The following is a 23945-nucleotide window of genomic DNA, read 5'->3' on the forward strand; positions in this document are numbered from 1 at the left end:
TTTTTGTTAAATATTTTGTAGATCCAAGAGTGAGTTTGACTCATGATGATGATGTTCCGAATTAAACAAAGTTGGTCACAAATTCTTCAAAGCTGTTTATTAAGAATATATTCACTTGGACTCATGAGACAGGCTTGTGATCCAAGGGAGCCATCAACTGGACAATTACTGACATGACAACAAAAAAGCTAAGTACAGAGGGGGGAACAGAGGTGAAAATACTTGCTTTAAAGGATTGTAATGTTTCCTTTTAAAATAAGTCTCTAAGGTCAGACAAAGGGACAGAAACTCATAGCTTTCTACCAGCCCAATGACAAAACTATAAGTTGTTTTTTAACATCTACTTTTTCATCTATTTGGCAGTCACAGTGAAAAGTATAAACATTGGCACGCTTTGTCTTGTGATTCTGCTGTTCGTAAAAAATGACCATGCGCAAAGTACCAGACTTTAAGGCTTTGACTTGATGCCAATGGCCTGAGGAGGACAGTATTACCCTTGGACATGTGTAGTCTGCCGTCTACTCAATAGAAGAAGAAGAAGCGCGGAAATGGCACAACTGTCTTCAGTTTCTGGGAGAGTTTAACAATGAGAGACTGATGATGCAGAAGAAATCTCCGTGGTTAAAAACATTAAAAACAGTCGTCCAGGATGATGAGATCCGCCACTGGCTCAGACTGCTGTATATCAGCCGGAGACCCGAGATGAAGTCACGCAGCAGGTATGTAAAACTGTGATGTTCTCAATGAACTAACACAGGAACGATCTGAGCTCAGTCTGTAAGCTAACAGGCTAAAATCAGAGAGCAGCTAATCAAACAAGTGCGTCCGTTTTTTTTAAAGGTAAACTTTTAACAATAGACTTTCATGAGACACATCAAAACCAAACAGGGAGGGAAAGCTTCGGTTTTCTGCACTGTGCCACAGTTCGCTGTCTGCTTCGGTTCACGACGCCTCACTCCGGGGCTACAGACAGTTCTCTGCCGCCTGTGGTGCTCCTCACCTCCGTCTGCACCCACAGACTTCCCGAGGTGGAGGCAGGCCGGCAGGGACTTTGAGAGATGGGCTTTACTTTTAAAAATACCCCTTAATCAGGGTCTAACTCACTAAAAGATGGCCACATGTCTCTCTCCAACTTAATCTCTTTCTTTTAAGTAATTGTTTTTCATTGAAATGAAATTAATTGTTCAATAAAATGATTACATTTATAATTGAATTAAAGTTAAATTAATCAAGGTGATTTTGACTTTGCTAGTTAACAGGAAGAGAAACAAACTTACACAGGATAAAATGAAATTTGGACCCAGCAGAAAAAGTCAGATCACAGACAAACAGAAACATTCCTCTTTGGCTAAAATAAAATGCAGATTATTGCTCATCTGCAGTTTTAATCATGGTGAATAATTTATGATTCAGCCAAGTAAGATTCTTCTGTGTGGAGGTTTTTCCCCTGTCAAAAGGCATTGACCATTACCTTCATCTAAACATGGAATTTAAGTCATGTAGTTGCCGTTGTTTGTTTTTAAAGAGGTCATAATATTTTTGTGATGGTAGAAATTTATCTTCAAAGTAATAGTTATAAAGTGAATTAATAAGACTTTCCAACAAAGAGAGGGAGTCACATGGTGCTTCTGAAACATTTGTACAAACCTCTCTCACATATGTGAGCAACATGCTCACAGTGTACAGCCCTGCTGACTGAGGCTGCACCTTTACCTGTCTAATCTTTTTCTTTTTACTTTGTTCCTCAAGTCCCACATCAACATGAAGTGTAAGGAGGAGGAAGATCTGGCTGGCCAGCAGGTCTGGAAGCAGGAGAGGAACTTCAATCTGGACCAGGAGGACACAGATCCCCCACAGATCAAAGAGGAACAGGAGGAACTCTGCATCAGTCAAGAGGGAGAACAGCTTGTAGTGAAACACGAGGATGAAGGCATCGTCGTCTGGAGCGGGGAAGAGCGGCTCAGACAGCTGCATAACATCTGGAAACCTGAGAAAGATTTACAGACCAGCGGTAAAACTGTAATCGCTTTTCTGAAGTGTTAACATTAATATTAAACCTACAGTTTGTATCAGTCAGATCTATTTAATGTGTATTCGTGAAAACATGACAGGGAGTTTTAAATGGACTGGTTCTTATATAGCGCTTTTCTACTCAATCTTGAGCACTCAAAGCGCTTTACAAAACTTGTGCATTCACCCACTCACTCCCATTCGCACAAGCACATTTTTCTTAGTGCTTTCTACCAACATTCAGACACACATTCCACAGATCAAAGAGCAACTTGAGGCAACTTGGAGTTAGTATCTTGCCCAAGGATATTTGAAATGCAGACTAGGTGAAGCCGGGAATCGAACCGATCAGTAGATGATCTGCTCTACCGCCTGAGCTACAGCCACCCCCAATAGTGAAGATTATTTTGAAAAATATCAAGATGTAGATCAGTTTCGAGATCAACTCCAAAATAGATCATCAGTCAGTCAGTAATAAGTGAGTTCTTTTTTGTTTGAAAGGTTTTTTTTACTCTTAATGTTGCTGAAAAATGTCAGAACTCAAGTTCTCATTTGCATCAGAGTGCACAAATAACTTCATTTTTACACACTTTTAATTTCACCTGCAAATGTGAGCAACATGCCCTCATTACAGACTTTAACTAAAACTTTATCTTCTCAGAAGTGTTTTTCTATAATTACATTTTTTTTATTGTTCGTTTAGACCTCCACCAGCAAACTGCCTGTAAGGAGGAGGAGTTTGTCGCCAATCAGCAGGAGAGGAACTCAAGTCTGGACCAGGAGGACCCAGATCCTCCACAGATTAAAGAGGAACAGGAGGAACTCTGCACCAGTCAGGAGCTGGAGGAGATTGTACTGAAGCAGGAGATCAATAGTTTTATGGTGACTTCTAGTTTTGAGGAAAGTGACCTCAGTGAATCAGAACCAAACGATGACCAGCTCCTTGCTCTTAACTTTCCTGAACCAGAGCTTGAGGAACAGGAAGAAAACCAGCATGTGGACTCGGGATCAACTAGAAATGCGGAGCTGAAGAAAAGGAGACGTCACAAAAACCGAACAGATAAGTCTCGGAGTGAAACTGATACAAGTAAAAAATCTGTAAGCTGTGACACTTGTGGAAAAACTTTTCAGTGTAAATCCAACCTGACGAGACACATGAGAGTTCACACAAGTGAGAAGCCACATTCTTGTAGCACCTGTGGGAAAAGATTCATTTGGAAATCAGGATTGGAAACTCACGTAAGGATCCACACAGGCGAGAAGCCATATTTTTGCATCACCTGTGGGAAAAGATTTGGTAAGAAATCAGGACTAGAAACTCATTTGAGAATCCACACCGGTGAGAAAGCGTATTCTTGCAACGTCTGTAGGAAAGAGTTTAGAGACTTGTCGACTATGAAAAGTCACAGAAGGATCCACACAGGTGAGAAACCATATATTTGTAGCTCCTGTGGGGAAAGATTCAGTTGGAAATCAGGACTGAATTTTCATCTAAGGATCCACCTGAGTGACAAACCAAATCACTGCAGCACCCGAGGTAGAAAATGACCTCATGCTCCAAGTCACGGTACATTTCCTGTCCACAGCAGTGAAGGGCACTCTATGTTGTTTGTTCCAGCCCTGACTTTATGTTTCTCTAAGTTTGATATTTTTTTTATTGGTCTTTAAAGGTGACACAAATATTTATTGAACATGGATGCTCTTTTAATATTTACCACAGAAACTTGTATTTCTTCTTCAGTATAGAAGAAAACAAACATGAAAATGAGTTTTTCATCACTTGTTCCTTGTAACAACCATGATGTGATTCCTTTTTATCAGCCAATAAATAAGTTTTGATACACAGGACTAAAGATTTAAAAAAGTTCAAGACAAGTATACAATTTTTATTTAAATATGTTTTCTTTGTGATTTATGTTAATGAAGGTTATACTTCAGTATGGCTTTGACCTGGTTGTCCTGGTTCTTCTTAGCAACATGTTGCAAGATTTGATTAAATTTTTTGTGACTAATTTTGTGTATTGTGTAATCCCTGCTAAATAAAAGCAGTTAAATGTGCTATATTGGCTCATGATAAGTGTTTATATCATTTTGCCTAAATGCAAGTAAACTCAATGTTTGCCAACTCTGTGTGTGCAGTTTGCTTCATAAGTACAGTAACAGAACTTAAACTACATGGAGCCTATTTTGATTACATCATTACAGATGTAGATATTATTCATAGTTCATATTTCACAGTGTGCTGCAATCTTCTCCACAGACCTGCATTGCTCTCTGTTCAGACCCGTCATCTTCAAGATGTCCACTAGATGTCGTCAGAGTTCCCCCACTTTCCTCATCTATTGTGTTGCCATTACGTGAGCCTGCTTAAAACCTACAGTCCTTTACATATGGGTTCATTCAGGGTCATGTTTAGTGGGCAGGTTTAGTGCGATGAAGGAAACTCGTTTTCTTTAACTTTACCTCTGAGTAAGTAACTGGAGTAACAGACTCACTGATTCCTCCCCACCTGCTGGACATGAACCAGCTGACTGACACTTGTTTTCATTTTCTCATTCATAAAGTTGCTACCAGTTCAATTCATTTATATTTATATAGTGCCAAAAAAACAACAGTTGCCTCAAGGTGCTTTATATTGTAAGGTAAAGAATGTAAAAACCTCCACAATTGAACAAGCTGAAAAGAGCAAATGCTTGGCAGCAGTGGCAGAAACAGGCTGTCTGTCGTAATCACTGTAAAACACTAATCACTGGTCAGTCATTTGTTGTGTTGCAATCGGTTACACTGAGGGAAAAAATTTCACAACTGGATCTCGGAGATAATGTGAATATTTGTGAAAATATGTGAAGATGAGGCTGAAATAACTCTGAGGCTCTAAAACATGATGAAATGCTTACATATTGAAATGTGTGTAGTAACATGACCTACAGCTTGTTTAAGAACTCGTGATTTTTTCCCCCTGTTGGCATAAGGTGAAATCCTGCATAAAGGAGGTGACCTTTGCTCCCTGACTCAGACGTGATAAACATGACCCAAATCATTCACGTTGGTGCCAAATAATGTTTTGTTAAAGTTTAACAAGCTTTCCCAGCCTGAAACTGCCAGACAAACAAATCACCTGTTGGAGATGCTGGTTTAGCTCCCTGGGTAAAGTGGGTGACCCAGATGCTAAAGCCCAGCTATGACTCCTGCCTGAGGACTTTTAGTCTTGGTTTGCATCCAACTTTTCTGCCACAATAGTTCAATTTTCTTAATAAAACACCAAATTACAACAAGTTACCTCGAGGCAGTTTATATTGAAGGCACTTTATTCGAAGGTAAAGATCCAACAATAATACAGAGAAACAACAGGTAGAAGCAATGGAAGATTGAAAATAACGGTTGTCATTACTTTTCATTCAGTCATATATTAAGATACAGAAACACCATCTGTTGTGTGTAAAGATGAACAGTAGGGGTAGGGTGATTTTCACCAGATCAAAGCCATGGATTCACAATTATGGTTTGGTGCTGTTGAGTACCTGGATAGAAAATGCACATGTGGAATGGTAGAAAGTGTTCAGCATGCTTTGATGATCTGCTTCAACTATGCTGGGGTGAGCATTACAGACTGCTTCTTAAATTTAATAACCAAATTGCATCAATGGGGAACTATAAATTCTACATTTGGATTTCTGATTATTATTTCTGGCTGATTTTCATTAGATCGACCTGAGTAGGGCAGCGACAGATGTGTGCGGTCCAGAAGAAGAAGAAGAAGAAAGAGGAGAGCAGAAATGATGACATTCTAGGCTCGCTTTTCACCTTTGATGTACTCTTAGCAGGAAGACTTTGGTTTGGTGATGTGTTAGAGATAATTTAGTGGTTGAAGCTACTGTGGACTGACCAGATCTGCCATCAGCTCAGAGTGCTGGATATCACCGCAAACCTGAGACAAAGTCATACAGAACAGGTGTGTAAAACTGTGATGGTGTCAGTGAAATAACACTGACTCATGCAGGACTCAGCTTGTGGGCTAACAGACTAAAATCAAAGAATGCTTCTCTTTTTCTCTTTTGTTAAAAACTTTGAACATCCAGTGAGACACAGAGTAAAGTGACTTTCCGAGATTGTTTCTTCTTCTACAGATTCAGATAAATGATGTCATTTTGAGCCAGAAAGAACATTTCCATCATAAAGTAGAAGACTTTTATATTTGTAGGAGCCATAATTGAATGTATTGAATTTTGATGATCACTGGGTTTTTATTTGTTTGGTTGTTATGGGAGTCACGTGGGTGCTAGCGGTGACATAAATGGGCGTTGTCACTCTGTCATTCACGGGTTTTGATTTTGACAGAGAGGAGGGCTGGGTAGCCGTAGTTTTTGTTGACCGCTGCACTACATGTTTCGCTTCGTTATATTAGAGCCTGTGATGTTGTAAGAGTTTGAATCAGGAGCCGATGATACTACTCTGTAAACTCTCAAAGCACTTTAATTAAACGAGCAAACAATTCCATCTCTCGCATTATTGCGTAACTTTGACAGCGCGTCAGGCAAATAGGCAGGCTCCATCCCCGGCCTGTAGCGACTGTGGAAGTCGCTACAATGTTCTTTATTTATTTATCTGGTAAAAAGTCTCATTGACTTTAAAATGTCTTTTTCAAAAGAGATCTGGCCAAGACCAGAAGCTCCAGTTTTCTCTGCTTCTGTTTGCAGCAGAGCAAAAAGGACAGAGAGCAAGGGACGAGAGAAGACACGAGACAAAGACATGAACGGGACCAAATACTAACCAAGACAACCTAAACAACAAATACTGAATAAATTCAAGAGCGTAAGCCCTTGAATTCTGATTTAATAAAGTAAATCAGAATACTTTATTAATCCTGAAGGATTAATAAAGTATTCTGATTCAGATAACTAGGAAACATAAGATACACAGAGAACAGAATAATGATTAAACAAGACTCAAAAAACCACAAACACAAAACACTGGGTCAACGGCCCAGGTACCCTAACAGCCGAGGGAAAAGATGACCTCCTATTCACATCAGTATGGTATATTTTACTCCCATATCACTACTCAAAGATCATATTTTATTGTTGTAGGTTGTGGAGGTGACACACACACAAGCTGTAGTTCAACAATGACTTCATTCCTCTATTGACCTATAAAGAGGTCTTGTTACATAAGATTAAAGCTGGAAACTGACACACATAAGCCCAAACACATTGTGTTATTGTGGACGTTGAAGTCACTGCATGTGTTTTTCATGAAGATTAAACTTTCCTGTGCTGTTGGTTCTTTGTTTAATTCTGTTGATTCTTACTTTTTTGTTCCTAAAGTTTAGTTTAAACTAAACCTAGTGTTCACATTTCCCCTGTCTCATGTAGTCAATTAGGATCAGCTGTGTCTTTGCCATTCCATGTCTCCCCCTGTGTGTATTTATACTATGTGTCCTCGTGTGCTCCTCGCCGGTTCATCTGTGTTTTTTCCTGCATCATTCTGTGTCGTCTCCCTGCATCTCCATTTTAGGTTTCAGTTCTGTGTTGTGTTAGTTTTTTCCAGTTTAGGTTTCACCTCCTGCTGGCCTCCTTCGCCCGTTCCTAGATGCCCCTGGTCTCATATCGCACTGGACTTCATCACTGGTCTCCCACCATCCTCAGGTAACAGTTATTCTGACCATCATCGATCGGTTCTCCAAAGCTGTGCATTTCATTGCTCTGCCTAAGCTCCCATCAGCTCTGAACACCAGCCAGATTCTTACACAGCATGTGTTCACGTTCTGGGTTTGGAGAGAGTTTTGCAAGGAACTAGGGGCTCAAGTCAGCTTACCATCCGCTTTCCATCTCAAACTAATGGGCAAATGGAACAGGCAAGCCACCTTGGCTTTCATACCTTGGCTCAGGCGATTAGAGGATCATCAGGGGGTCCTTTTGTCCCTCTGTGGGGGGATACTCCCACTAGTTTTAAATCTGGGACTCCCCACCATTTGATCTTAGAACTGAAGAAGCTTCTCGGATGAGAGGTGATGAGAGGTGAAAAGTCTTGTTGAGACTAGTAGTTAAACATATGCCATTTTATGACCAGTAGTCAATGTAGTAAATTAGCTTAACAGCTGTAGGCCATATATTATCCTTTAGTTCTAATGGTGTGCTATGTATGTAGTTTAGTCTCTATTATACTCTTGAATAAAAGAAACATAATCATTTGTAGTTCATTAGACAAAGTGTGCATTACTCTGTATCCTTGATCAGCTGTGAATGTCTGACACTGTTTTCTTGAGATGTTTTATTGCTGAATCATGTGAAGAAGGCTGTAAGAGGGAGACTAGGTGTCTGGGCAGAAGAGATAAAACCACATTCCTTACCCCCCTTCCTGCTTCACACAGAAAGACAGGGAGGCAAGGTCAGGAGCCAGGCTCGCTAAGAATTAGAAAAACATGTGAAGATGCAGCTTTTATGACAAAGAGGGGGGCTGTGACTAGCTATAAAAGTCTGTGAAAGTTGCTACCATTTTGAGACATGCTGTCGAACCTCTGCAGGCATCTCTCCCGTCCGGACGTTGTAATGCTCTGACTGTTGAATTGTATGGAAATAAATGATTGTTGATTGAGCATTTATACACCGAGTATTGTCCTTCCTTCAGCCCAAAGATTCAAAGAATTGGGAGATTTCAACAGTCTTCAAGCAACTTAAACAAGTCCCGACGCTTTTCTTTGCAAGCTGATTTGACTACGATGACCTGGATGACTGAGAACCTTCACAGACATAATAAACACAAAGTTTTTGTTCTATAACATTTTTCTATCATTGCTTTATTATGGATTAGGTGCAAGAGTTGTTAAAATGTATAATTAAATAATAGATGAATTCAATAGCAAACTGTGCCTCGTTCTCAGATGGACAGCAAGTGGAATGTGATAGATGAGATGAGGAGATGGAAGGAAGAAGAGAGGCAAAGAGTGATTCACAGGCAGAGCTTAGTTTATTTCCCAGTTTTGTTGCCTTATGGTTCCAAGCGCCGTGACCAATCTTTGCGTTTTATTATTATCTCATAACACTTGTTTAATCAGCTACCCTCTCTCCTGTGGACTGTTTAATCTCTACAGTCTCAGATCAACACAGCCCTGCCCTCCAGCACTATCAGCAGCAAGAGCAGAAGCAACCCCCCAAACAGCAACATTGTACCCATCAGGTAAAAAATGGGCTACGTTTGCTTTGCATTGTGCCCACCTGATGACAGTGATGTAGTGTGATGTGATTCCATATTAGATTCTTGATGAATGTGGGTTGTTGTTCTTCAGCCTGCTTCTATGTGCCCTTTTTAACTGTGAGCACCCGCCCCTTTAAACATCTCTGCACTGCCCTGACTAAATGTATATATAAACTGTCTCTATGGTTTACAGTCTGAGTCTGACAAGCTGTCAGCTGTTCATTTCTGCTATTTGAATTGTTAAAAGAAACAAACTATTCATTTAGCAGATTAACAAAAAGAATAGAGAGGCATCCAGTTATTGACATTTATATTATTTAGTTAAAGGTTTGAACAGAAAAACAATTAAACACAGAGCCTCTTCCTGCTTTCTGGAATGAATCGCAGCATGAAAACCCTTCCTCTTCTTCCTGCTCTCTAGCTCAGCACCTCCTGTCTGTCCATATCGTTCTGTGTTCCCTCCCCTTTAGATCTACATTATGAAGATGGGTGTAACCAACATGTGTTAGAGCTGGCAGGCCCCATTCACAGCAGCAACACTTGTTGTTCAGATCAGACCAGTTTCTATAATAAGGAAGTGAAACTTACACAATCACTGACACTGAGAGGAGAAATGGCGCAGAAAGGAGTTCAGCTGGACCGAGAAACCTTCTCTTGTTCGATCTGTTTGGATCTACTGAAGGATCCGGTGACTCTTCCCTGTGGACACAGCTACTGCATGAAGTGTATTGAAAGCTTCTGGGATGAAGAGGAAAAGAAGAAAATCTACAGCTGCCCTCAGTGCAGACAGACTTTCACAGCGAGGCCTGTCCTGGTGAAAAGCACCATGTTAGCAGTTTTAGTGGAGGAGCTGAAGAAGACTGGACTCCAAGCTGCTCCTGCTGATCACTGCTATGCTGGACCTGAAGATGTGGCCTGTGATGTCTGCACTGGAAGAAAAATGAAAGCCTTCAAGTCCTGTTTTGTGTGTTTGGTCTCTTACTGTGAGAAACACCTTCAGCCTCATTATGTAGCAGCCCAGTTAAAGAAACACAAGCTGGTGGAGCCCTCCAAGAAGCTCCAGGAGAAGATCTGCTCTCGTCATGATGAGGTGATGAAGATGTTCTGCCGTACTGATCAGCAGAGTATCTGTTATCTCTGCTCTGTGGATGAACATAAAGGCCACGACACAGTCTCAGCTGCAGCAGAAAGGACTGAGAGGCAGAGAGAGCTGGAGGTGAGTCGACAAAACATCCAGCAGAGAATCCAGGACAGAGAGAAAGATGTGAAGCTGCTTCAACAGGAGGTGGAGGCCATCAATCAGTCTGCTGATCAAACAGTGGAGCACAGTGAGAAGATCTTCACTGAGCTGATCCATCTCATCCAGAAAAGAAGCTCTGATGTGAAGCAGCAGATCAGATCCCAGCAGGAAACTGAAGTGAGTCGAGTCAAAGAGCTTCAGGAGAAGCTGGAGCAGGAGATCACTGAGCTGAAGAGGAAAGATGCTGAGCTGAAGCAGCTCTCACACACAGAGGATCACATCCAGTTTCTACACAACTACCCCTCACTGTCAGCACTCAGTGAGTCTACAGACTCATCCAGCATCAATATCCGTCCTCTGAGCTACTTTGAGGATGTGACAGCAGCTGTGTCAGAGGTCAGAGATAAACTACAGGACATTCTGAGAGAGGAACGGACAAACATCTCACTGACAGTCACTGAAGTGGATGTTTCACTGTCACAACCAGAGCCAAAGACCAGAGCTGGATTCTTAAAATATTCATGTGAAATCACACTGGATCCAAACACAGCACACAAACGGCTGTTATTATCAGAGGGGAACAGAAAAGCGCAAGCAGTGATTCAACAACAGTCTTATTCTGATCATCCAGACAGATTCACTGGACCGTGGCAGGTCCTGAGTCGAGAGAGTCTGACTGGACGTTGTTACTGGGAGGTGGAGTGGAGAGGGGGAGGAGTTTATGTAGCAGTCGCATACAAGAATATCAGCAGAAAAGGAGGGGGTTATGAATGTGGATATGATGAATGTTTATTTGGATATAATGACAAATCTTGGTCATTATATTGTTACAACAACAGTTTTACATTTTGGTACAACAACATCCAAACTCCTGTCTCAGGTCCTCGTTCCTCCAGAGTAGGAGTGTACCTGGATCACAGAGCAGGTATTTTGTCCTTCTACAGCGTCTCTGAAACCATGACTCTCCTCCACAGAGTCCAGACCACATTCACTCAGCCGCTCTATGCTGGACTGAGGCTTTACTATAATTATGGAGCCACTGCTGAGTTGATTAAAGTGAAATAGACTGAAGTCTTTCATATTGTTGTAAGTTTAAATCTGTATTTTAGTTCCCTTTTAGTTTCTCTCCATCATTATTGTGGTATTTATGTGCTGCACATAAATCAGATGTCAGTCAAACATTATGGGCAGTACCTCGACATCTTCAACATGTTGTCTTGATGTTTTTACGTTTTATAGGTGGAGCTCTTTCCTGTGTCTGTTCAGCCATGGAGACTATCAATGCTTATGGATATTTTTATTTGAAAAATTTCTCCACATGACAACATAAACTTCTCTATCTTCTAAATGTTTACTGAATATTTTTCTTAGGTATTTGTATGTTGTTGTTTCTCTTCACTGATCTTAACAGAGAAGTCTACAGACCTTCCTTTATCACACAGATTTTATTCTCATTTGTACATTTATAAAGAAAACAATTAATTACAGAGCAATAAGAAATTTTAAGAAAGTGCACTATATCATAATTTATAGTAAAGTGTATTAAAGCATCGTTAGTTAGTCACTTATTTAGTTTGGAGCTGTATCATCTGACACTGTAGAAACATTTCCTCCAGCTTCAGCACAGAATGTTAAAAACAGAACTATTAATGAGAACAAACAGTAGGAACACAGTATCAGCAAACATCATGGCTTAAAATGGAGAGTAAAAATCTAAAAAGAAATAAACAAATTAGTAAAAAGGATTTCCTGTTGACATGTTATTGGTCCTATCTTGTCTGCAGCACCTCCAGGATGCTTCTTATATGTTTCTGGTTATTTTTGCACCAATTTTAGTTTTTGTCAGTAGGAAGTTCAAGTTCAACTCAGTGTGTTTGTTTGTTTTTTTCAAACTGATACCTGACCTTGAACACCAAACATCTGTCAATAAAGCAATGATATAAAATGCTTATATTAGTACTGAAAAACTGCATATCCACTTTACAAATATAAATAATGATATAAATCCACAGCTGAACTGGAGGAGCAGCTGATCTAGTTCACTCATGTGTTTCTGGACTAAGAGTTGGAGCAAATACCTTATGATTCAGTGATGTTTGTTTTTGTTAAATATTTTGTAGATCCAAGAGTGAGTTTGACTCATGATGATGATGTTCCGAATTAAACAAAGTTGGTCACAAATTCTTCAAAGCTGTTTATTAAGAATATATTCACTTGGACTCATGAGACAGGCTTGTGATCCAAGGGAGCCATCAACTGGACAATTACTGACATGACAACAAAAAAGCTAAGTACAGAGGGGGGAACAGAGGTGAAAATACTTGCTTTAAAGGATTGTAATGTTTCCTTTTAAAATAAGTCTCTAAGGTCAGACAAAGGGACAGAAACTCATAGCTTTCTACCAGCCCAATGACAAAACTATAAGTTGTTTTTTAACATCTACTTTTTCATCTATTTGGCAGTCACAGTGAAAAGTATAAACATTGGCACGCTTTGTCTTGTGATTCTGCTGTTCGTAAAAAATGACCATGCGCAAAGTACCAGACTTTAAGGCTTTGACTTGATGCCAATGGCCTGAGGAGGACAGTATTACCCTTGGACATGTGTAGTCTGCCGTCTACTCAATAGAAGAAGAAGAAGCGCGGAAATGGCACAACTGTCTTCAGTTTCTGGGAGAGTTTAACAATGAGAGACTGATGATGCAGAAGAAATCTCCGTGGTTAAAAACATTAAAAACAGTCGTCCAGGATGATGAGATCCGCCACTGGCTCAGACTGCTGTATATCAGCCGGAGACCCGAGATGAAGTCACGCAGCAGGTATGTAAAACTGTGATGTTCTCAATGAACTAACACAGGAACGATCTGAGCTCAGTCTGTAAGCTAACAGGCTAAAATCAGAGAGCAGCTAATCAAACAAGTGCGTCCGTTTTTTTTAAAGGTAAACTTTTAACAATAGACTTTCATGAGACACATCAAAACCAAACAGGGAGGGAAAGCTTCGGTTTTCTGCACTGTGCCACAGTTCGCTGTCTGCTTCGGTTCACGACGCCTCACTCCGGGGCTACAGACAGTTCTCTGCCGCCTGTGGTGCTCCTCACCTCCGTCTGCACCCACAGACTTCCCGAGGTGGAGGCAGGCCGGCAGGGACTTTGAGAGATGGGCTTTACTTTTAAAAATAGCCCTTAATCAGGGTCTAACTCACTAAAAGATGGCCACATGTCTCTCTCCAACTTAATCTCTTTCTTTTAAGTAATTGTTTTTCATTGAAATGAAATTAATTGTTCAATAAAATGATTACATTTATAATTGAATTAAAGTTAAATTAATCAAGGTGATTTTGACTTTGCTAGTTAACAGGAAGAGAAACAAACTTACACAGGATAAAATGAAATTTGGACCCAGCAGAAAAAGTCAGATCACAGACAAACAGAAACATTCCTCTTTGGCTAAAATAAAATGCAGATTATTGCTCATCTGCAGTTTTAATCATGGTGAATAATTTATGATTCAGCCAAGTAAGATTCTTCTGTGTGGAGGTTTTTCCCCTGTCAAAAGGCATTGACCATTACCTTCATCTAAACATGGAATTTAAGTCATGTAGTTGCCGTTGTTTGTTTTTAAAGAGGTCATAATATTTTTGTGATGGTAGAAATTTATCTTCAAAGTAATAGTTATAAAGTGAATTAATAAGACTTTCCAACAAAGAGAGGGAGTCACATGGTGCTTCTGAAACATTTGTACAAACCTCTCTCACATATGTGAGCAACATGCTCACAGTGTACAGCCCTGCTGACTGAGGCTGCACCTTTACCTGTCTAATCTTTTTCTTTTTACTTTGTTCCTCAAGTCCCACATCAACATGAAGTGTAAGGAGGAGGAAGATCTGGCTGGCCAGCAGGTCTGGAAGCAGGAGAGGAACTTCAATCTGGACCAGGAGGACACAGATCCCCCACAGATCAAAGAGGAACAGGAGGAACTCTGCATCAGTCAAGAGGGAGAACAGCTTGTAGTGAAACACGAGGATGAAGGCATCGTCGTCTGGAGCGGGGAAGAGCGGCTCAGACAGCTGCATAACATCTGGAAACCTGAGAAAGATTTACAGACCAGCGGTAAAACTGTAATCGCTTTTCTGAAGTGTTAACATTAATATTAAACCTACAGTTTGTATCAGTCAGATCTATTTAATGTGTATTCGTGAAAACATGACAGGGAGTTTTAAATGGACTGGTTCTTATATAGCGCTTTTCTACTCAATCTTGAGCACTCAAAGCGCTTTACAAAACTTGTGCATTCACCCACTCACTCCCATTCGCACAAGCACATTTTTCTTAGTGCTTTCTACCAACATTCAGACACACATTCCACAGATCAAAGAGCAACTTGAGGCAACTTGGAGTTAGTATCTTGCCCAAGGATATTTGAAATGCAGACTAGGTGAAGCCGGGAATCGAACCGATCAGTAGATGATCTGCTCTACCGCCTGAGCTACAGCCACCCCCAATAGTGAAGATTATTTTGAAAAATATCAAGATGTAGATCAGTTTCGAGATCAACTCCAAAATAGATCATCAGTCAGTCAGTAATAAGTGAGTTCTTTTTTGTTTGAAAGGTTTTTTTTACTCTTAATGTTGCTGAAAAATGTCAGAACTCAAGTTCTCATTTGCATCAGAGTGCACAAATAACTTCATTTTTACACACTTTTAATTTCACCTGCAAATGTGAGCAACATGCCCTCATGACAGACTTTAGTATTTAGTATTTAGTATTTATTTATTTATTGTCATTGTCAAGAACAATGAAATTGCGTTTGGGGCTTCCATACAACCCAAAAAAAAGAAGAAAATAATAAATACCCCTTAAAACCCAAGTGTACATATTTAACCCAGTGTGACTCCAATGCAATAAGACAATCCTTAGCAATAATGTTCGTAGAAATTCAGACAAAGACCTGAGAAACATGACAAAATACAACAATGCAACCCATTCAATATTATTGTACTGTGAGATATGATATCAGATATGATAGTTATCTATTTAAGAAAGGGGGGGGGGGGGGGGGCAGGAGGGGGAAGAGAATAAAGATATGATGCACCAATGCAGACCAGTTCATTGCTATTAAGAAGTTGGATATGGTTATTGTCCGTGAGAGGGGGGCAGAGAGTTCAGGAGCCTCACAGCCTGTGGATACAGGCTGTTGGCCAGTCTGGATGTTCTGGCCTGTATAGACCTGTACCTTCTCCCTGAGGGCAGCAGATGGAAAAGGTGGCGCGCAGGGTGATGTTGGTCCCGCAGGATACTGTGCACCCTCCTCAGACAGCGAGTGGGGAAGATATTACTGATCTCTGGCAGACTTGTTCCAATAATTCTGCCAGCTTCTTTCACCACCCGCTGGAGTGCTTGCTGATCAGCCTTGGTGCAGCTGGGGAACCACACTAGAAATCCATACGTCAGAACGCTGCTGATGGCACAGTTGTAGAAGTTCAACATCAGAGATCTGGGAATGTGTGCGCTCCGCAGTCTCCTCAGGTAGTAGAGGCGCTGTTGGGCCTTCCGTACAACTGAGGTGATATGGTTGCCCCAGGACAGGTCCTCGGTCACAGTTACCCCCAAGAATTTAAAACTGCTCACCCTCTCCACCGCCTCACTGCCAATGAAGAGAGGCAGATGGTTGTTATGGCCCCTCTTCCGGAAATCTACAATGATCTCCTTGGTCTTTTTGGTGTTTAAGACCAAGTTATTGTCGTGGCACCATGACTCTAGTTGTTGCACCTCTGTCCTATAGTTTGTCTCATCATTGTTGGATATAAGTCCGAGCACTGTAGTGTCATCTGCAAACTTAACAATGAGATTGGACGCGCAGGAGGAAATACAGTCATGGGTGAAGAGAGTGTATAGCAGAGGGCTCAGAACACACCCCTGAGGGGCACCGGTGTTGACCACAAGGGTGGAAGAGGTGTTCTTACCCACTCTGACACTCTGTCTACGGTTAGTGAGGAAGTCCACAATCCAGTTGCACAGAGAGGAGTTAAGTCCCAGTTGGTGGAGTTTGGGACGGAGTTTGTATGGCCGGATGGTATTAAAAGCCGAGCTGTAGTCTACAAAGAGGAGCCGTGCATAGGTGTTCCTGTGTTCCAAGTGCTTCAGTAATGTGTGCAGCACTGTGGCGATCGCATCCTCGGTTGACCGGTTCTCCCTGTATGCAAACTGGTGCGAGTCCAGGGATGGTGGAAAAGCAGCTCTGATGTGTTTAATGACCAGTCTCTCCAGGCATTTGGCGGGAATGGGGGTGAGTGCCACAGGTCTGAAATCGTTCAGACATGTGACATTTGACTGTTTTGGGATGGGAACGATGGTTGCTGCTTTGAAACAGGATGGTACCAGTGAACAGGACAACGAGGTGTTATATATAGAGGTGAAGACGTCCGCCAGGTCCGCAGCACAGTCTTTTAGCACCCGGCCCAGCACTCCATCCGGCCCGGCCGCCTTCCTGGTGTTAATGCTCCGGAACACACGCCTCAGCTCATGAGTGCTCAGGACCGGAGCAGGGTCGGTTGAGGGGAGAGGGGACAGGACAGGGTCGGTGTTCTCCCTGTCAAAACGGGCATAAAAGAGATTTAGATCCTCAGCCAGAGTAGAACTGTCGGCTGAGGGTGATGGTGTTCTTCTTTTGTAGTCCGTGATAGCCCTGATGCCCTCCCAGACCTGCCTTGGGTTTGTGTTGTTCTCAAACCTGGCCTCGATACGCCTCCTGTGCTGCTGCTTGGCAGTCTTGATGCCTCTTCTCAGGTTGGCCCTGGCAGCACTGTATGCCTCCTGGTCCCCGGATTTGAAAGCGTTGTTCCTTGTTCGAATAAGTTGTTGAACTCCGTGTGTCATCCAGGGTGGATTATTAGGGAACACACGGAATCGTTTCCAAGTTGTTACATTGTCCACACAGAAACAGATGTAGTCCAAGACAGTGGAGGTGTAACTGTCCAATGCGACATGATTGTCAGTGTCCTGCACCTTGAATACATCCCAGTCTGTGCAGTGGAAACAGTCCTGAAGCATCGGAATAGCGTCCTGCGGCCATGTTCTCACGGTTTTGGTTGTAATCCCAGTGCTCTTGATCTTTTGTGTGTATATTGGGTGTAGCAGAAGGGAGAGATGGTCTGACAGACCCAGGTGGGGATAAGCCTGGGCTCTGTACGCATTCGCCATGTTGGTGTACACCTGGTCCAACGTTCTATCTAACTAAAACTTTATCTTCTCAGAAGTGTTTTTCTATAATTACATTTTTTTTATTGTTCGTTTAGAAGCAATAGTGGAGAGACCGGCTGACTGCTGCAGAAGAAATCTGCTCTGAGGTTAACAGAACGTCTGATCGTCCAGTATGAGATCAACCTTCAGCAGAGACTGCTGGATATCAGCCGGAAACCCGAGATAAAGTTACGCATAACAGGTAAAACTGCGATGGTCTCAGTGGACTAACACAAGAATACAACTCATGTAGGACCTGATCAGAGCTCAGCTTGTAGGCTAACATACTGAAATCAGGGAGCGGCTAATCACACAAGTGCGTCTCTTTTTTACGGTGAACTTTTAGCATTAAACAAACCTTGAGACCGAGAGAAAGTGCCTTTATAGAAGATTTATTTAGAAGATTAAGATAAAGGAGGCAGGGAGGGAAAGCTTCGGTTTTCTGCACTGTGCCACAGTTCGCTGTCTGCTTCGGCTCTCTGACCCTCACTCCGGGGCTACAGACAGTCCTCTGCCGCCTGTGGTGCTCCTCACCTCCGTCTGCACCCACAGGCTTCCCGAGGTGGAGGCAGGCCGGCAGGGACTTTGAGAGATGGGCTTTACTTTCAAAAATACCCCTTAATCAGGGTCTAACCCTACAAGACCATCGTGCCTCCCCCACCATCCTCACCTCATTTTAAAATGTATATTTTTCAACTGAATTATATTTGGGTTCAAGAAAATGATGAAGTTTTTAAAATAACTTTGTAATGTTCTAATAAACAGTCTTAACTCGAACTAAATCAGCTCAAATCTCACAGATGTCAGTGTTATTCACAAAGCATGGAAACATAGTTGTTAGTTTTGAATGCAGCCACAGCAGGCAAACTATGGCTGCATGCTCCAAAGAACAGGAGCACAGTAACTGAACACACTCTTAGCACACTTACATCTGATTTTGGGAACAGTTAACAGATCTGAACCTGATGACCTGAGAGGTTTAACTGGGTCAAAGGTCGAGAGCCAATTGAGAACTGTCCAGTTAAACCAACTAAATGATGAAACCTTTGATTTAAAATGTCATGATCAACAGTATCAAAGGCAGCAATGAGATCAAATAGAACTAAGACTGAAACTCTGAGTCCCTAATAATCTTCAGATCACTGATGACTTTAGTTGGGTTGATTCTGTGCAATGACTGGCTGTGAAACCTGACTGGTACTTATCTGCTATGGCACTGTGAGATTTTCAGTTTAATCTACAACAATGACAAACATTTACTTGCAGCGTGAAGCTGGCAGCAGCTACCTGAATGATTTGTACTCTGAACTTTCCTAATAAGAGTATCAGAGCTCGAGAGTAACTTACACTTTCATTTTTCACATTTGTACAGTTAGTTGTAAATTTCACTCCCATATGAGGACATGCTCAGAGTGGACTATATTTGCTCAGATGTGTTTTCCTGTCATCACATTATTAACCTTTTTCCTCAGTGACCCTTCCTCAAGATCTCCCCCTAACATGAAGTGTGAGGAAGAGGAGGGCCTGTATGACCAGCAGGTCTCCAACCAGGAGAGGAACTCCAGTCTGGACCAGGAGGGCCCAGATCCTCCACAGATCAAAGAGGAAGAGGAGGAACTCTGCATCAGCGATGACGTAGAAAAGATTGTACTCAAACAGGAGGATGAAGGCCTCATCTGGACTGAAGAAGAGCAGCTCAGACAGCTGGATAACATCTGGAAACCTGAAATGAACTTACACAGCAGGGGTATGTAAAACCGTAATGGTCTTACCTAAAAATTAATATGACTTTAATTCATTCAATAAAGATATTTTGTAAACACATCAGAGTTCTTCAAGGCCAGTGTTTAAATAAACTCAGCTGATTGTTAGTCGAGGTTTTCTGAGAGCTTCGCTGCTTTTTATCCCCATATTTTAATCCTACTTTTAAATTTCCCCTTCTGTCTGATGTTTGTCTTATCATTTACATAAACATCTTTCCAACAGTAATTGGTGGACAAACTGTGATTGGTGCATAGAAATTTACTAACGTGTTAGAAGTGAGTGCATGAAATCTTATTTTAACAGTTTCCAGGTCTGGGTAAATGATATGATGATATTTCTGATGATATTTTGATTAAACTCTGTTGTAGAGTTGGAAATGGACAGCTGTAGACACCACTGCCGAGTAGTCATTCTTGTTATACTTCTATATTTATCTAAGACAAGTAATTTTGTCCATTTGTCACCTCAGCTTTCCCACAACAGCATGAATGTGAGGAGGAACTGGTTTTTGGGGACCAGGAGAGAAACTTCAGCCTCGACCAGGAGGATCCGGAGCTTCCACAGATAAAAGAGGAAGAGGAGGAACCTTGCACCAGTCAGGACGTAGATCAGCTTGTAGTGAAGCAGGAGACTGAAGGCATTATTATCTTCATGGTGGCTCCTACTTATGAGGAAAGTGAGCCAGAGCTGGACAGTGAACATCTCCTTTCTTCCAGCTCTCCTGAACCAGAGAGCAGAGATCAGCAAGACAACTTTCCTGTGTCAGAGAGTCAGCGTAAAACTGACACAAGTAAAAAGTTTGTGAAATGTGAGATTTGTGGAAAAACCTTTGAGTACAGATCCAAACTAACGAGACATATGAGGGTTCACACAGGTGAGAAGCCACATTCTTGCAGCACCTGCGGAAAAAGATTCAGCCTGATGATAAACTTGAAAACTCACATGAGAATCCACACAGGTGAAAAGCTTCATTCAGAGGATACAGTTACAAAGACACATGAGGATTCACACTAGTTAAAAGTGGGAGAACTGTCAGATGAAGCAGTCCACTGAGAAGCCAGATCAGAGCAGATCAGATGACCTCCTTCCTTAAAAAACTCTGTATTGTTTATTGTATGTAGGGGTGGGAGATATAGCCTCAAAATAATATTTCGAGAAACTTACATTTAAAAAAAATAATGTACATTTTATCAGCTCGGCAGGCAGCAGCATTTATATGTGTAAGTAAATGATGGATTTTCCATCTTTCTCTTCCAGTGAGCTGCTGTCACTGATGACAGCTTAGCTAATTCAAAGTGTGAAAATGTGGCCACCTCAAGGTGCTTGATATTGTAAGGTAAAGACCCAACAATAATACAATGAAAACAGAGAAAACCCAAACAGTCATATGACCCCCTATTAGCAAGCGTTTTGGCGACAGTGGGAAGGAAAAACTCCTTTTTAACAGGAAGAAACCTCCAGCAGAACCAGGCTCAGGGAGGGACCCCCATCTGCAACAAGGAAAGTTTTAAGTCTAATCTTAAAAGCTGAAGGCTCTGCCTCCCATTCTACCTTTAAATACTCTATGAACAACATTATAGTGCAATGTTAGTGACACGGCATACATGAAATATGAGCACATAAGTATCCTCAGGGGTGTTTTTCCTGGAAGTTTTAAGAAAAGTGTATTACAAGTGCTTACACTCTAGCTTAATATCCAAAATAACCTTGTAATGCGGAGCCTGCACAATTCTGTCATATAAGCAGAGGTGGAAAGTAACGAATTACATTTACTTGCGTTACTGTAATTGAGTAGTTTTTTTGTGTATTTGTACTTTTTAAAGTCATTTTTCAAGTCTGTAATTTTACTTTTACTTAAGTATATTTTTTAAAAAGTATTGTAGTTCGCTACGTTTTCAATCACACCCGTTACTGAGTAAATTAAAAAAACCATTGCACTTCGGAAATACTGCAGGGAATGATGGGTAGTAGAACAAATTGGCGCTAAGGTCACGTTAAAGATGGAGTCTGACATCGGTGTTATGGATCCAGTGAAAAAAGAAGCCCCGTCGAATTCTGCTGACCCTGAACTCGAAGAAACGGATGTGAACCCCTGGCCGTATTTAAGGGACCATTTCGGCTTCAAGTGCAAGAAAGGCAACAGCTTTATTATGCAGTGTAAGCTGTGTTTGCCCAGAGAGACCGAGTTAGCAGCTTTTAAAAATTCCACATCAAACCTGCGCAAGCATGTGGAGGTAAGTTAAATACAACTCGTACCGTTATGGTAGCAAAAAGGCTGTGTTCAAATTAATCACATTAAGTTAAGACATCTGTGAAGAACACAGATAACGTTGGTTGGTACTAGCAACTTGCTGTAATCGGGCACGTTGTTGTCCACGCAACTTACATTTTTTTTACTGGGTTGGTAAATTGCCAAAAGAAAATGTGTTTACCTACGTTTTTCCTGTTTGTTAATAATAAGAATTTATTTAAAAAAATAGTTAAATTAAAGACAGAAGCGGCTACTTTCTTACTTAACCCACATATGTTCACACTGCAGGCAAAAGAATAACAGAGCGCTCACTTACCTTAGATTAGTCAAAGACAGCTGACTTCTGTTACTTGTTAATTAGCACTTGCAACCTCCCGTTAACTAGCCTGTTACTGTCCAATAAAAAAAACCCACGAGGTATATTGGTATAATTTACCAGCGGTAGCTATGTAATGCATTGATGTCTTATTAGGGACATCAAAAAACTTTCTCTCAAACTTAACACTGGCCTGCCTGCCTCAGCTGCCTTCGAGCGTCTCTTTAGCTGTGCTGGACTACTGTTCACTGCAAAGTGAGCAAGGATGAACTCTACTAACTCTGAAAATCAACTGCTCCTCAAAATTAACAGGAAGTTCAGAGAGTAACACTCTAGGATGGATACAAAGGAACTTTAATCTAGAGGTACAGTAGGGCAGGGCCAAGTTTAAAAAATTAAAAAACATTTTTAAAGCAGCTGCCGTTCAGTTCAGTACTTGTTCTCTTATTTGACAGTTTAGAACACATTCTCATGTGAAAGAATGATATGGTTTTGTATTGAAAACACTGTGATACCTGACGGTTTGGTTTGGTTGATTGGTTTGGTGACCATTATCCATTTTCATGTATAGACTTGCAGTTTAACTGCCACTGCACTTTAATTTGTAAAGTTTTTCTTTTCACTAAAAAAGAACTACTTTGAGATTTATATCCCACTGTCCTTTTTTGCACTACTCAGAAGCGGCTGTCCTCCTGCTGACAGAAAAGTAACTATGTAACTTTTACTCTGAGTACATTTTAAATGAGCTACTTTTTACTTTTACTTGAGTACATTTTTAGACAGGTAATTTTACTTGTACTTGAGTAAAATTTCAGCAAAGTAATAGTACTTTTACTTGAGTAAAATATTTTAGTACTCTTTCCACCTCTGCATATAAGGAAAAGAAATTCTACCTGGTTTGTTTCATCTTGGGTCGAGCTTTTTAACCTCCTGCTTTTCCACCGTGTAGCACATCAGTAATTTCCATCCACTGACTGCTCTTGCTGTTATATGAAATGTAACTCGCGAGTGCTCCAGTGATGCATGGTTGAATCATTTGTTTACCTTTGGGTCGCACATCACTGCTGCTAGTATCTCCTGCTCACGTGCCTTCACAGCCCGGTTGTACTCAAGTGTGTTTTTGCTTAAAGTGTTGTAACAGGTTTGCTTTTTTCACTTTCAGTGGGAAAAGTTTTCTTGCATATTTTGCGAACATTCAGCTACCAAACTGTGACTGGAGCCCGACATATGGCTCTGGCTGTGAGACATGACTGGGGTTGACTCATTGGGGTGAATGCAAACACATGATGTTCCTCTAAACACACTTTTTTGTAAACATTTATACCAGTATTATTGCAGATCATATGATATGTCACAGCCCTAATTCTGTTTGTTGCATATTCCATTAAAACCTGTAATGAAGATGAAACACGTATTTACATTCATTTGATGTGATATTTGTATCGTGTTGAGCTGTGGAGGTGACAAAAAAGTTGCTGAGATGTTTTATTTTTTTGTTTAGTGGAGAGGTTTTACTCCACAGAGTCAAAGCTGGAAAGAAACACACATGAGACCAAACATTTTGTGATTTAATCTTGATTTTCATGAAGACTGAATTTCAGCATGTGCTCATCCTGTTGATTCGTATGTTGGTGTTGGTTATGTGTCTTAAAAGTGAAATAAAGATTTCTTTAAAACTTCTTGTGGCTATTTTTTTAAGGCACAATCTTTACAACATGAAACAACGTCTGTGAAGCACATTTTGTACAGTGGGCAGGGAGACTTGCCCATCACTGTGGTGGTGGGGTGGATGAGATTTGCCTGCGGTCACTTAAGGCTCTGTATGTTGTGGGTCTGTCCTGGTTGTCCTGCTCAAACATTGTATGGAAGTTGAGGTCAGTGCCTTCAGACCGGCCAACTATGGTGGTAATCATGGTCCCCTGTTTTATGA

At 41.2% G+C, this 23945-nt stretch overlaps 3 protein-coding genes across 3 annotated transcripts; all 3 read left to right on the forward strand.

Moving 5' to 3' along the window:
- The first annotated feature begins 514 nt into the window (after positions 1-514).
- On the forward strand, positions 515-4135 carry LOC146647521 (uncharacterized). The gene is made up of 3 exons (XM_085389613.1): positions 515-719; positions 1750-2011; positions 2714-4135. The coding sequence occupies exons 2-3, from the start codon at positions 1762-1764 to the stop codon at positions 3556-3558; spliced, it is 1095 nt and encodes a 364-aa protein (XP_085245739.1). The 5' UTR covers positions 515-719; positions 1750-1761; the 3' UTR covers positions 3559-4135.
- Positions 4136-7414: 3279 nt separating this feature from the next.
- On the forward strand, positions 7415-15173 carry LOC146647522 (tripartite motif-containing protein 16-like). Its single transcript, XM_085389517.1, has 3 exons — positions 7415-7655; positions 9675-13262; positions 14293-15173. The coding sequence occupies exons 1-2, from the start codon at positions 7415-7417 to the stop codon at positions 11507-11509; spliced, it is 2076 nt and encodes a 691-aa protein (XP_085245643.1). The 3' UTR covers positions 11510-13262; positions 14293-15173.
- A 2591-nt stretch (positions 15174-17764) lies between these two features.
- LOC146647523 (uncharacterized) lies at positions 17765-23694 on the forward strand. The gene is made up of 3 exons (XM_085389618.1): positions 17765-17886; positions 19157-19431; positions 19918-23694. Exons 2-3 carry the CDS (start codon positions 19185-19187, stop codon positions 20460-20462), a joined length of 792 nt encoding a protein of 263 aa, XP_085245744.1. The 5' UTR covers positions 17765-17886; positions 19157-19184; the 3' UTR covers positions 20463-23694.
- Positions 23695-23945: the final 251 nt, after the last annotated feature.

Source organism: Rhamphochromis longiceps, linkage group LG18 (assembly GCF_057381845.1).
Source record: "Rhamphochromis longiceps isolate RC_006_pf linkage group LG18, R_longiceps_female_GT1.1, whole genome shotgun sequence".
In the NCBI taxonomy this organism is placed as follows: domain Eukaryota; kingdom Metazoa; phylum Chordata; class Actinopteri; order Cichliformes; family Cichlidae; genus Rhamphochromis; species Rhamphochromis longiceps.